The 11,608-nt window shown below is 44.5% G+C and overlaps 2 protein-coding genes across 13 annotated transcripts in view; both read right to left on the bottom strand.

Moving 5' to 3' along the window:
* Window positions 1–175: 175 nt before the first annotated feature.
* LOC115590294 (formin BNI1-like) lies at window positions 176–4,092 on the bottom strand. 2 transcript variants are annotated; one of them, XM_030431635.1, is made up of 2 exons: window positions 3,932–4,092; window positions 176–2,372 (listed from the first exon to the last, which is right to left on the bottom strand). In XM_030431635.1, exons 1-2 carry the CDS (start codon window positions 4,041–4,043, stop codon window positions 1,894–1,896), a joined length of 591 nt encoding a protein of 196 aa, XP_030287495.1. In that variant the 5' UTR covers window positions 4,044–4,092; the 3' UTR covers window positions 176–1,893. The 2 variants fall into 2 exon arrangements, with proteins under 2 accessions (XP_030287495.1, XP_030287504.1); XM_030431644.1 differs by lacking the exon at window positions 3,932–4,092 and adding an exon at window positions 2,459–2,772.
* Window positions 4,093–6,902: 2,810 nt separating this feature from the next.
* The window catches only part of rgs12b (regulator of G protein signaling 12b), a 50,103-nt gene continuing 45,397 nt past the window's right edge, over window positions 6,903–11,608 (bottom strand). For 5 of the 11 annotated variants that reach the window (XM_030431538.1, XM_030431548.1, XM_030431556.1 and 2 more), the window contains exons 14-19: window positions 11,345–11,418; window positions 11,125–11,251; window positions 10,931–11,027; window positions 10,787–10,839; window positions 9,427–9,598; window positions 6,903–9,022 (exon numbers count right to left, since the gene is read on the bottom strand). In XM_030431538.1, coding sequence (XP_030287398.1) covers window positions 8,418–9,022; window positions 9,427–9,598; window positions 10,787–10,839; window positions 10,931–11,027; window positions 11,125–11,251; window positions 11,345–11,418 — 1,128 coding nt within the window. In that variant the 3' untranslated portion in view covers window positions 6,903–8,417. The remainder of the gene's footprint in view (window positions 9,023–9,426; window positions 9,599–10,786; window positions 10,840–10,930; window positions 11,028–11,124; window positions 11,252–11,344; window positions 11,419–11,608) is intronic. The other 6 variants (XM_030431594.1, XM_030431585.1, XM_030431604.1 and 3 more) reach the window with 6 other exon arrangements.

Here is an 11,608-nt window from a genome sequence, read left to right as displayed (position 1 = left end):
AGGTGCTGATTGTTTACAGTGGAGCTAACTCGATTAAAAGCGCATAACTCGCGCGCCTTTCACTTAAGTCGCGAGTCTGGCTCTTTGCCGGGTGTCAGACAGGGATTCACGTTGCCTTAGTGCTGATCATTGGAGCCTCGGCTCTGTCTGTGGAAAGCCAGTTTAATCCTGAAAAGCTGCCCGGAGAATAATGCCAATTAAGAGATGCAACATGAGCAGAATGGAATGAACGATTATACGAGATTACTTGTCAAGAAAATACTTTATTGTGTGAGCATGATGTGTCTGGCTGCTTTTTTTCCCCCCCTGATTTGTCTCACAGTGATGTTGCTCAACTCTGCAACGAGCCACTTTGTTGTTTTGGGGGGGTTAAATTTCTTCCAGGGCCTCTGTACGTTCCAGAGGATTTATTCCTGGGTGGACAGGTTACATCAGTGGCCGGACTGGTCTGATAGAGTGCAGGGACACAGAATGACAAACACTTATCTTTCACTCACCAGCTGGCCAAAAAGTTGCAGACAGCTGACTTACTCTAATGGTGTTTCAGGCGGTATTCAGATAAATAACTGTAACTAACTTCAAACACTTATTATTTTGCCTACTTTTTTTTTTAAAGGAGCACTCCACAGATTTTACAAATCTATCTGCCCTATGATGACTGTTACTCAGCATGTGAAAACAGCTGTATCATTTCATCTTTGGTGCTGGTGGAGCTCATTCAGTCTGGGAAAGCCCAACGATGATGAGATGCTCACTGGTGTTGTGGTTTCGCAGTCGTCTGTTTTTTGGGGGTGTGTTTTTTTGCTCATGGGAAGGCTCCAATCTGTGTGAAATGAGCCAGACATAATAGCAGACAGGAGCTGGTGGAATTCTCTAAATGCCAAGGAAAGATGCTTCACTGCTTCCTATCTTATCACTTTTAGCAGAGGGTGTGCTGGACCATTAATTATGAAGGGGGGAAAAAGAGAGCTAATATTGTTAGATGTTTTGAACTTTCAACATCGTGTTAAACCCAAAGGCACACTCTCTACGTGATGTGCTGCAGTTGTAAAATGATTAAAGGGAAGTTCTAGACGCGCTCTAAGCAGTCCGTCTTCGGAACACAAGGTTTGCCACAGCAGACCCACAACATCCACCTTGAGTCTGATTGTCTTAGCACCTCTGTTGTCTTTTCCAAAGTCCCTGACAATCAATTCTTCTTCAAGGCTGTCCATTACCCCATTAAGATTTTTAACCAAGGTAAGGAAACGTGTTTAGGAAGGGTCTTATGAAAGATGCTTTGAAGTTGCATCATGGGAAATGTAGGATCCAGCATTTTCATCCCTTGAACAACAGTGAATAATTCAGCTTCTGCTTCAAGTTCTTACCTGTTCACAAGTGCCACAATATCACGGAGGATCTCTGATAAAAACGCTGGCGTGGCCCTTTAAATTTCACATTTACTTATATTGTTAATGATAACTGTTAGACATTTTCATCTGAGCATTCGTCATGTTAAGCTGTAAAAATACATGTTATTGAATAAACAGCACAACATTTCCTTCTAACATGTACAAAGTGGCATCAATACTCAGGTGAAGCACAAGTCCCCCAAATTGCACTTGGGTACAGTACATGCGTGAATGTACTGTGACAGTACACAGTGAAGACTGAGAGTGAGTATGCAGTGTGGAATTGGGGCACAGTGTTTGATTAATCTCAGCCTGCCACATTGTAATAGCATCTCTCCGTGGAGAGTCTGGGAGCAGCTGCACGCTTGTTGACACCGGGCCCTTCGTCTCGACTTGGAACCCAGACAATGTTTCAGCTGCTGCAGAGACCATCGCTGCGGTCAGAGTCACACGGACGCCATCAGCAGGCCAGACAGCGCCAGTCAACTGAGCATCGGGCCCCTCAAACAAACGTTGCTTTCAATTTACTCCGGTCTATCTGCCCTTTGCCCCCACTCTGCTCCGGCTGCCTCTTGGCTTTGACCATGGAGGGCAAGTCGGAATTCTGGTACACTGCCGACCTCATCCTGCTGCCACGGCAACGCAGCTCCAAGGCCACACCCTCCCACTTCCTGTCCAGATCTGAACCCTGAGAACTCCGGAGGTCTCTGGACCCTCTTCGGGTTGGCCTGCTGTCGTCCGGGTCAGTGGTGACCCCGATCTTGTCCAAATCCAAGGCTCGTTTTGGGGTCGGGTGGTTGGAGCGGGATGAAGGTGACTTGGATTTGCGACGTGAGCGAAGAGGAGGCCGTGGTGGAGGAGGAGGAGCAGGAGGAGGAGGAGCGGAGGGAAGGACTGGGTTGGAAGAAGTTGTTCTTCTGCCGGGCATTTTGAAACCTCCTCCTCCCTTTTCCCTCCCTCTCCATCTGTCTCTGTCCTTACCTGAGGAGGAAGAGGCGGCTTTACAAAGACAGGCGACACAAGCGAGAGAATAAAAGAGGAGACAAAAGAAATGACAAAGCACTCACCATCACTGCAAAAAAAAAAAATCCACATGCAAGGACACTCAGAGAAAACACAAAATAACAGCAAAATGTTCTGCAATTGTTGGCGAAAGTCTGTGATGCAGTGACAAATCAAAGCAAAAAAAAAAAAGTACAAGAATACTGATTATGAGCTGGAGCCAGGAGATATCTTCATCCCTCGGTGCGTTTGTGTGAAGGTGTGAGTGAGAAATTTAGGGAAGATTGATTCATTGAAGTCTCTCAAATTCTTTCAGACACGAACACTCTCGACAGCCATGGCCAGCATATACAGTAGCCAAGTGTTCCAACACCATGGATACAGCAACACACACACACACACACACACACGCACACACACACACACACACAGATACGCACAGCAGGAAACTAAGTGGATGTGACAGATATTCCCATGCTGGCTCTTGGCTATGACATCATGGGAAACAGGGATAGCTGGTACCAAGAAAGTGTGTGTGTGTGTGTGTGTGTGTGTGTGTGTGTGTGTGTGTGTGTGTGTGTGTGTGTGTAAAGAGACCTTTTCTCTCCACATCTTAATACAGACTGCTGCCATCTACTGGCTGAGAGAAAGAGAAACGCATTCTGTCTCCCCTCTTCTGATTGGCCCCCTGGTTTCTCACACAGCTGTGTTATCCTTAATAACTGCGTGACTTTGACCTCAGGCTGCATCTGCCGTCTCGTTTTTCTTTCGAGATTCAATCGTCTTGTTTTGTAGACGTATGACAGGTGTAATTAAGGGCAAAGGTGGACTCCCAGCCATCGTTGTGCGATCGGTATCACCTGGGCTCTTCCTGCCGTGAGACAAGTCAAACTGGCTGCTGTGACACTTATCTCAAACAAAGACGTAATAGGAGGAATAATGGAAGATGGAGATTAAGATCTGCCCCTTATTTCCTGGTGCGGACATTGTGTTTGTGTGGCTGCATCATTTGTAATGTCACTCTGCCACCACAAGGTTGACATGTGTGGTTTCTGGGTGAATTATCTGAACAATACTGGATGGACTGCCGAGAAATTAGATTCAGACATTCGCGTTCCCCTCAGGAAGAACTATGAAATTGAAACTGAAGTGCCCTTTGGCTGCTGTGACACACACATTTCCCTGTTTGCGGGACTAATAAAAAAATTCTGATTCTGAAAACTTTGGTCGTCCCTTAACATTTATATACCCGCCAGCTTCGGTGCCAGGCGAATTTAGAACGTTCTAAAAAGGATAAAGGAACACTCTAAAAGGTTCAAGTTTGTTTGTTTTTTCATTCAAGACAGTACACAAAAGTTGTAGTCTCTTTTATGCTCCATTGTCTGCAGTGGATACCTCTCTTTTGTCAGACAGCAGCAGGGTGAACATACCGAGGATAAAAATGCTAAGTGCTGCTGCTGGACTGTACTCATCTGCAAGTAAAATGACTTGTTTCAAGATTAGCTTCACTGGAGAAAATGAAATAAGGAACGTCTCACTCTGTGGTCTCCAGGTGTTTCCACTTGCTGCCTGATCAGACTCGATTTCCTCAGGACTGTGTGAGTGCGCCTGATTGGGATCTCTCTTAAGACAAATTAAATCGTTAACCATTTTTACTGGAAACACCTGTGTGGGTGTGCAGAGCCTTTAATTGTGCAACTGTTGACTACTCAAACATAGTAGAGCTACAGGACAAAATATTTAAGTAGAAGTACTGATTTTAAAATGTAATGATGCAATTACATGTGAATGTTTAAAAGCCAGTTCCTAATTCAATAACTAGCATGCATTACCTTTAACCCTGAATATAATACAGTGCAACCCAGTTTGCTTTTGCTCGGCGACGTATACGCTTTCCCTCCCCGTGTCCACCATCTTTTAGTTCCTTCTCTCTCCAGCAGAGGGGGCTGGTTGAGATGGGAAGATAAATTGTGCTGATGCTCTAATTATTTTGTTGGCCAGCGGGGAGGGGAAATGGCCCCGGCAAGAGCCAGTGAATTGGAACACCGAGCCAAAACTGTATTCATGTAACAGCTTCTGCGAGCGAGGTTTTCCCATGCAATTACAGCAACAATAAGGTAACTCACTGGGTCCTGCAGCATGGAAACGACAGTCACACCCAGAGACTAGTTTATTTTAAGGAAAACTCAGCACTTGACATTCTAATCATGGGTAGCTATGGTCACCATAAAGCACTACTTTGATCCTCTTCTGAAAAATGTACCATATACTACAAAAGGAGAAAACTCCACTGTCCTCAGATACAGATCCTTGTCTTTGTCCTTTTCGATCTATGTTTTCGACATTGTCCTGAGAGGGCCTTCTGGTGAACCCTTAAAAAAATGAATAGACAGACACAGACTCATACATCACAGCCAGACATGGAAGATTTTAGTGTGCCTGCAAAAGGCAAAGATATTTCATCTCGCTCTCTGTTTTGCTAAATCATATGGACCAGATAAATACAGATGCTTTTGTTGTCACATGTCAGTCCCTGAGGAAAGACACAGGCAATTATTCTAATGAAAACTGCTACAGCATAACATCATGTGATGCAAAAGAGACACAGAAATGTAGATGCTCTGTGGCTCTATGCGAGCACGAGAATTTATGTGGAAAGTGGAAATGAGTAACTGTGTGTGTGTGTGTGTGCTCTAGGATGAGGAGGAAACAGAACCTAGTCTTGTTTGTGGACTACCAAAGAGCCCAGCATGACAAAGATTTCCTAATAAGGCATTGAGCAGAGGGGAACCCATGCATAGCTAATAGCCCAGTACCCCCAAAAGCCTTTGTACCCCAAAACAAAAGCCTTGTCCTGCAGACACACACACACACACAAACACACACACACACACGGAGAAGAGGCAACAGAGAGAGGAGAGGAATATCAAGTAAGATAAATAGGAGAGAGGTTTTACAGATGGAGTGAGTTGGTCACAGGTCAAAAACAGCGAAAACATGACGCATTTTCTAAGATGGTATTGAAAAAGGATATACCTATCATAGCTGTTGATCAATTTAAGCATAAGAAACATAAATCTGATAATCTGAGATTGTGCCAGTTATGGTTATCACTCGTGGTGAAAAAGAACCCAGATCGTTAAGTAAAAACAATATAAAAATACTCCGTTCCAAGAAAAAGTCGAGAATTGAATATCCTTCCCAGGTGAAGTACAGAAATATATCAGCCAATGTACTATTAGAAAGTAAAATAATTCATTATGCCACAGAAAAACGTATTATACGACACCGATCCCAAAAAGGTTGAGATGCCGTGCAACACAAAAAAAACAATGTGATAATTCGCTAAGCAACAAAAGGACGGGGAAAGTTGTGGAAAGTCTCTTAAGTCTCCAACAACACTTGTTTGGAACATCCTACAGGTAACAGTGGCAGGCTATACACTAAACAAAAATTCAATCCATGTTAATGAGCACTACTTCCTTGCCAATATAATCCATCTACCTGACAGGTGTGTGACATCAAGATGCTTATGAGGCAGCACGATTACTGCACAGGTGGACTTTCGCCTCTCCAAAATGAAATGTGGCTTTTTTTTTAAATCACAGAAAACAATGCCAAAGATGTTGCATGTTTTGAGGGAGCGTGCAGTTTGGCAGGCTGACTGCAGAAATGTCCACCAGAACACACTTGCATTTTATTGTTGTCAATTTGAAAGCTCTGTGGTACCGCGACAAGACCCTGACACTCAATGTTCTGTCATCTGTCTGCCACCTTCACCTCATGTTGCAGAAAATATCTGTAACCCGTGATTTCAGTGCCTAGTAAATGTCTTTTTTTCAGACTGCACATCTTAGGCTACCCTTTTGCTGTGTTGTGTTGTTTTGTAATCCAAAGCAAACCTGTGCAATAATCCTGCTGTTAAATCAGCATCTTTATATGCCACACATGTCAGGTGGATGGATTAGATGAAATAAAAGATAAATTCAGATTAAATAACATTTGTGCCCAAAATCTGAGAAGTAATTCTTGTGTGCATACAAAAAGTATTAAGTCTGTTACATCAACCTGTGAAAAATGGGAGAAATAAACAAAAGCGTATTTATATTTTTTGTCGGAAGGGGCATCCTTGACATGCTCAGTTGTTTACAAGCGAGGATGGGGCGAGGCTCACCACTTTGTGAAATGCATGACTGTATAAAAGGATATTAATGCATGGGCTCAGGAATACTTTTGTCAAACTGCTGTCAGTAACAACAAGTATGTTAAAAATGTCTTTGGCTAATGTGCACACATTTACTGAAGTAGGATGAAGGGTATTCCATGGTGACATTCTGTATTCTTGTATTCAAGGTTTGAAGATGCGTATCAGATCAAGAAACTACATTCAACACTGATCTCAGCTCAGGTCCTGCTAAGGACCATAATTTAAGACACACACAGAACAAAGTAAGGGCAATAAGAAAAAGAGGCAAAAGAAAAGAGGCTGCTCACATGAGGCCCTGCAGACAGAGTTCAACCTTTAAAACATTTATTTGATCTATTTACAGACAGTACAGTCAACTGAACAGAACAGAGAAGAATTGATTTCTATTGTGATACAACTGAAGAAACAGCATGGCTGCGTTGCATTTCGACAATGACTACAGCAATACGGTGCTCTCACGAGGTTGACTATATACAAATTAATACTTTTAACTGATAGATCGTAAAAATGAAAAGGAGGTGGGATAAATTAATAGCACGGGATGAAGTAAAGTAAAACCTTTAAATAGTGAGATTGACTTGATAGAACCAGTTTTTTTCCAGCTGAATCACTGCGCGGACAGACGGTTGAAGATGCTGTTTATTTGCCGAGACGGTGGGAAGAATAAAAAAAAAACAAAAAAAAACACAGATGCTGCTGTTTGATGTAGTGCAACGCATGAAATGAAAAACCGCTCATGGACAGTCAGTGCACAGGTCTCTGAATCATTTGGTCGGAGAGCGTGGTTACATGTGTACGCGCTCTCTCTATAGCCTTGTCTTCATGAATGACACGAGAAATGCCTGAGGTGAAAGGACGGCGGAGGGAGCACAGAATGCACTGTGCTCTGAGTCGATGAGGAACAGCCGAGCGAATGCGTGTGTTCATGGCATTGCCGTATGCGTTTGTATTTATGGGGTCAGGGGCGACGTGTCAGCACGCGGTGTGCTCAAAAGCATGTAATAAAGCTGAAAATAATACACGGTCCAGTTAGAAGTGCAGAAATGTAGCTTCAAGAGCACTGTGGGTTTTGGAACAGCTGGTGATTGTTAGCCAACTGTTTTGTGAACGCATGGCAACCACCTAAACGCATGAAATGAACACTGTGAAAAGGTTGAAGTACAAAATAAAAAAGGGGGGGAAAAGAGAGATGTTTAAAGATGTGTAAAGTCTTGTTTGTAATTGGCTAAAGTGCATTGTTAGATTCTGTACACTGGGGGGGTGGGGGGGTGGAGGAGGGAGTTTGGCACTGGTCATCACCAAATCATCCTGCGCTCGTCCTCTAGTTCCAGAAAGAAATCCACAGCAAGTCGGCTCAAAGGTTCACACAGATACACACCACGCAGGGAAATTCCAAGGACAGTTTCTGTCTGAGCCTGATGCATCCATTTCTCCTCTCTTCGTGCGTCTGACCTACTTTATTATTTTACATGAATGACTCGCACTAGATGCTGGGTGCAGGGGAGTGCATACTGTACATCACTATATCATCTACTATATCCTTTGTTTGACTAAATTAACACTTACATCTACTGCACGTGATGCATCTCGGCTCAGTTTTTTTTTTTTTTTTTTACTGTATTTTACTCCTGAATGTGGAATAAAACGTTCTGCAATTCTAATTGGAGAGTAGAAAGTGGTTTTCTGGAATTGAGGGAGGAGATCTGGATGCATTCTGGGCCACAGACCAAAGGCCGACCAACAAGGACTTTATCAGGCCTCCGGGTCCCGCTTGCAGTCAGGTGAAGGAAGAAGGGACAGTTCAAAAGTTCAAGGGTTCACACGGGGAAGGTACCTGAGCTAGGCCGACCGTCCTGTGCTTGTTGTTGGGGTCGGGGCTGGCGTTTGCACTGCAGGGCTGAGGGAGTGACGTAGTTGAGGCTGGGGCTGTTAATGTCCCCCTCACCCACAAGAGTCAGATCAGAGAGGGTGTCCTCCTCCAGCATCTGGACCGATTCTCCCCTGTCCTGGAGGAGACAACGCTGGCCACCCTGGGACAGATGGATGGGGGAGATGGTGCCAGGAAACGGAGGGGGCGGTCTGGTTTTCCTCCCCCCTCCACTCTCAGTGCCCAGTGCAGAGTCCAAGCTCTGGGACTGATGGCTCGCGTTGAGTAAGTGGGCGCTGCCTCCTCCCCCTCCCCTGTCACTGATGTTCGCCTTATTGCCCCTGCGACCGCTGCTAGGGAAGCTGCCGTTGTTGGGGTTACGGGAATTTGGGGTGGAGCAGCTGGGCTCGGGGTCGTAGGAAGGAGGCACAGCCTGGTTGGTTTCCACTGGCGACAGGCGCAGAAAGTCCGGGAGCTGCAGGTCGCTTTTGTTTAGCAGGCCTCGCTGGTCGTCTGCTCGGTTGCTCTGAGCTTTGGATATGAGGTCGAAGAACTCTGAAGGTGCACACACACACACACACACACACACACACACACACACACACAGTAGCACACATAAACACACGTATATACACATGTGCACACACACACACACACACACACACAAAATGAATAATCGTCCAAAATGACATGAGACACATTCACTGTAATTCAGAAAACGTGCAGCAGAGGGTGTATTAATCAGTTAGACAAGTCAAAGCTACATACAGTGTGAGCAGAGGCTGACTGTGCTACATGTAGCTAGCTAGCTTTGAAAGCATTTGGTGCTGCTTCTGCAATACTGCAGACAGGCATAAGGGTTAGTGTGTTCAGGCAACAAAGCTACAGAAACAACAGAGAGAGGGAGTGAGAGAGAGAGAGAGAGAGAGGGAAAGAGAGGGAGGTCGTTCAGTCTTTACCTTCAGCTTCGTCTATATTAATCTTTTTCTGCTTTCTTTTCTCCGGAGCCTTATGGAGAGAGACAGAGTGGTTGGGTAAGGGCTGGCTGCTTGTGTCAGGGCTGGGCCCAGCCTTGCCGTTTTCCCCATGGGGGTGGGCTGAACCAGCTTTCCCTGACGGCCTGTCCTCCCCCTGGGGGCCACAAGGAGAGCGGAGCGGGGCATTAGAGCCCTCATGACGGTGCAAGTACGGGGCAGAGGTGATGGGAACACGTGGGGACTACAGCTACTGATGGAAAGGAGGGTGGAACAATTTGATGGGGGGGGGGGCACAAATTGCAATGATGATGATGATGAATGCTAGGCTGGGCGACAAAATCAAATATTACAATTTTTTTGACCAAATACCCTGATATTGATATTGCGACAATGTTGTAGGGAGGACTATTGGAGCTTCCATAAAATATTAACACTATGGTATTTTTTTTATCAATAATCATGTGTTTATAATGCTTTATTAGGTATTGGCAATTATCAGAACAAGTAAATCAGATTCAGAAAATTGCATCAGTTTACTGAAATCTGAATGATATCCAAAATTAAAGACGGTAATGATGTTATATCGATATAATGCCCAGCCCTAACATGCACTAAAAATAATTCTAGAAAGATATATATACGGTTGATAATTCTAATTAAAAGATAAGTGGGATGTTCCATTCAGACAACCAACACTGTTTGTACTAAACATTACTAACATGTAGAGTAACACACACCACAACACCAGAAGGAGAAACTTTCTAGTACTACTTAAAGCCACAATACCGCACATGAAGTGGGAAAATGACAGATTCCTCAGAAAGCAATCAATTTCCAATTTAATCCTCAATAATAGACAAGAAAATCCAGAAAGCAATCTAAAGTGCTACTGCCACCACCAACTCAGTCCTTTCCCGGTGCACAGAGGGAGTTATAGAAGTTGTGAGACCCAGCAAACTCTCCGCTAGGCTACGATAGCCCAGCCACTGGTTTTGTTTTGGAAGAAAGAGAACCAGCAAACCAGAGAGAGAAGTCGATGATGCATTCGGCCAACAGGCAGACCACAATAGTGGGACACTAGGAGCCTCAAGAGTGTGACGGGGCTCTCGGCCACACTGCAACAGTGCACATATATAGAGTAGCCTGAACGCTGCAGGAGACATAGATCAGACACCTGCGCACATTTTTAACACATTGCAAACAGACATGGGTGATTGAAGACGAGCGAGAGAGACACTTAGTAGCGTGACATCATCAAACAGGAAGTTGAGACATTCGGTGGGTTATGGAACATTCCAGAGCAAAAGAAAAATGAGAAATAAAAAGCTGGAAGAGGTCTTACTGTTGTTGATTGGTTTCTGCTTGTCGACGGGACTACTACCTTCTGTTTGTCTGCTGAAAGGAGCACATGTAGAGATACAGACGCATAAATGATAATAATTAAGAAGCAATATATGGGTTTTTCTTCAGAGTGCGTGTTCCTAACCTTTTCCAGGAGTGTTTTCTGCTAAATCTAATACCACTCGCAGCCCATCCAGGTTGGATATAGGAAGACCTAGATCTAATGGCTCCACCTCCCCGCTCTGCATCACACAGACACACACATGTGAAATTAGTTCATCATCACACACACTGCTCGTCTGTCCATCTAAAGGAGGCCTGAATGAAGGGAAGACCTACTATGCGTGCCACCAACTCAGAGAGGTGCAGGCCGTATTTGGCCACCACAGGCCTGAGGACTTCAGTCACTGGCTTGGTGGGCTTTGCTTTTAGGCCCACCGAACGGTTAATAGGCACCAAGTCAAGTCTGGAAAATGAGAGAAAAGAATTAGGATTTTGTAGCAACCGCATCATTTCAAGACCAGGATTAACTTTGACTTCTTGCTGCGTTTTACTGTACCTGAACAGAGTGCGTTTTTCTAGTCGAAGATCCCGAGAAGACAATGTCATACAGTCCTGGTCCAAAACAAGTGGCTGAGAGAGTGAAAGACAGAGGAGAGAAGTCATCATGAACGATGCCCTGCTAGAAAGATGCCCAAATGTCACTGAATGTTGAAATGAAAACAGCGTTTTCATAAAGCTTTGACAGTTTCTGCCCGCTGAACCCCAGATTGATATGAAATGCGTGATTATGGAAAATTGGAATCATCGTTTATCAAAGCGG

This window comes from Sparus aurata, chromosome 1 (genome assembly GCF_900880675.1).
Source record: "Sparus aurata chromosome 1, fSpaAur1.1, whole genome shotgun sequence".
NCBI classification, from domain to species: Eukaryota; Metazoa; Chordata; class Actinopteri; order Spariformes; family Sparidae; genus Sparus; species Sparus aurata.
Note: the sequence above shows the minus strand (reverse complement) of the source record. Positions and strands in the feature narration are given on the sequence as shown.